We start from the raw sequence: 2,193 nt of genomic DNA, 5'->3' as shown, positions 1-2,193 counted from the left end.
CCTAATTTCGAGCCAAATTTCCCCAAGTTCGATGGGCATAAGTGTCGAAATTATTGAAATATGATCGAAACCAGTCGAAACCATGGATTTTAAAAATTCCCCCTACAACTCGTCTCGGAAACCTGCGAAACCGAGTTAACTCAGTGGTTTCAACAGATTTCGGTCGAGTTCTTCCATGATTCGTACAAATATGTGTAGTACGGGTGTCAAAATCAAACCGAAACTGAACCAAGCCGTTTACACCGAAACGTGAAACCATTTATTAAATGTTCGATTTTGGTTATAAAAATTAGGACCATTTTAAATAGTTTAAACCGTTTAAACTGAAACAAATATTAGTAATATGTAATGGCAATAATTGACCATTAGTGCCTTAATATAATAGGTTGTTGCAAAATTTCAAAACAATGAGAGTCAAACATGGATTGGTAGAAAATGTGCATGTGAAATTTGTAATAAAATGATTGGGTTGAATTATTATAATAGTATTGAATGTTTCTATCAATATTTTGGTTTTTCTATACATTAGAATCATATTCTTTTCAACGTTGCTTGTTGGATACATCCAACAAGCATTAAATTCGATATAGAATAGACAAACCGCTTAAGAACCAAGTATTTAAAACCGTGATCAAAACCACTTAGAGCCGATAAATCGAAACTATTTAAAAACTGAGAAAGCGAAACCGATTCGTAAATTCAATATAGAATAGACAAACCGCTTTGTATGATATGCATTTATCGAAATAGATTATGGGTGGAACGTATATTGAAACCCAAATTTTCTCTTCTTTTTTTTTTTCTTTTTTTTTTTGGGGGGGGGCCTTTAGAATCTGATCGATGATCCTCTCTATCACATGCCTTATATATTAGGTTTACTTCGAGATTTCATATAAAAAAAATTTTGATACGAAAAAATAACCAATTTATTTATTTAAGTAGCAACACTATGGATATTTCAAATATGGGCATACAATTTATATATATAAAAAATTAAAAGTAAAACCTGGTCCACCACTCATTAAAATATCCATTTTTGCATGACCACCCCAATTAAGTCCGAACTTAACACTTATGAACGACCTGGAGAAGGAGAAGGAGGAGGAGGTGGACGATTAATCACAGAAAAACGAAGCACCCGGAGTCTCTCGTCCCAACAAAGTCCTATTTCTTCACCAATCTCCAGTGCTCTACGCCTCACAAAAGAAGGACTCCACCCAGAAGTAAGAACATAGGAAGAACCATTTTCCCACAACTTCAACTCATGCTCCGTTAAGGTTTCGAGGTCTCTTACCGTAATCGGCAACTGTTGGCCACGGTTAATCATGTTCTGCTCTTCGGGATTTAATTTTGGAAGTATAGAGTTTTCAATTTGATCCCTGGGCAGTACAATTTGACTATAGTTTATGTCTCTTGAAGTCAGAATCTTTTTAACCGGCCATTCTCCAATCAGATCTCTGGTTTCCAGACCACCTTGCTCCACTCTCAAGTAGTATACTTCAGGTGGTTCCTCTGGTTCAAAGAAGTTGTAGAAAAAGGTTGGCCTTGGCCTGCTGCTCATTATATATATATATCTTTCTTGTGTTTCATTAATTTGATAATTCGCAACTTGGGGAGGCAGGGAATGGTGGTAAGCAGTGAGTCAGTATTTATAGGTTTTTGAAAAGTCGCGACTTTGATTTTGGAAGAGACAGCAACGTAAGTTAGTTTTAATTAAGACTTGGGACTCGTGACTCTTCTTTGGAAATCTCGGACGTACGGTTGTGTCTTTTAGATGAGAAACCCATGCAGAATTGAGTTCGGTTCTTCTGCACGTATCAACCGGATCTTATCTTCTCAATTACACTGTTCATACTTGACTCAAGTACATCTAACAGAGGAGGTAGAAATGACTATCCTATCTCCTGCCCGAACACACTACCCGCCGTGGGGTCCACCTCCCTCTATTAGATGTACTTGATGGTCAAGTACGGGCAGTGTAATTGAGACGATAAAAATTCACGTATCAACAGGTGAATGTACATGTGGGAGCCAATCAACTGTTCTATTTTTGTCATTTACAAGGGAAGGAGGGGTTTTTATGAAAATAAAATTAAAATGTGATTTGCTCTGAGATGTACGTTCACCTGTTGATACGTGCAGATGATCCATTCTAGATCAAGAGAAAAGTAGGAGCTGTTGAACGATGCCACC

General features: G+C 37.0%; 1 protein-coding gene across 1 annotated transcript; it reads right to left on the bottom strand.

The window, feature by feature from the left end:
* Window positions 1-1,072: 1,072 nt before the first annotated feature.
* LOC122668470 (putative B3 domain-containing protein At1g78640) lies at window positions 1,073-1,561 on the bottom strand. Its single transcript, XM_043865031.1, has one exon. It carries the CDS (start codon window positions 1,559-1,561, stop codon window positions 1,073-1,075), a length of 489 nt encoding a protein of 162 aa, XP_043720966.1.
* Between the last annotated feature and the right edge of the window lie 632 nt (window positions 1,562-2,193).

This window comes from Telopea speciosissima, chromosome 7 (genome assembly GCF_018873765.1).
Source record: "Telopea speciosissima isolate NSW1024214 ecotype Mountain lineage chromosome 7, Tspe_v1, whole genome shotgun sequence".
Classification (NCBI taxonomy): domain Eukaryota; kingdom Viridiplantae; phylum Streptophyta; class Magnoliopsida; order Proteales; family Proteaceae; genus Telopea; species Telopea speciosissima.
This window is presented reverse-complemented; position numbering and strand designations above follow the sequence as displayed.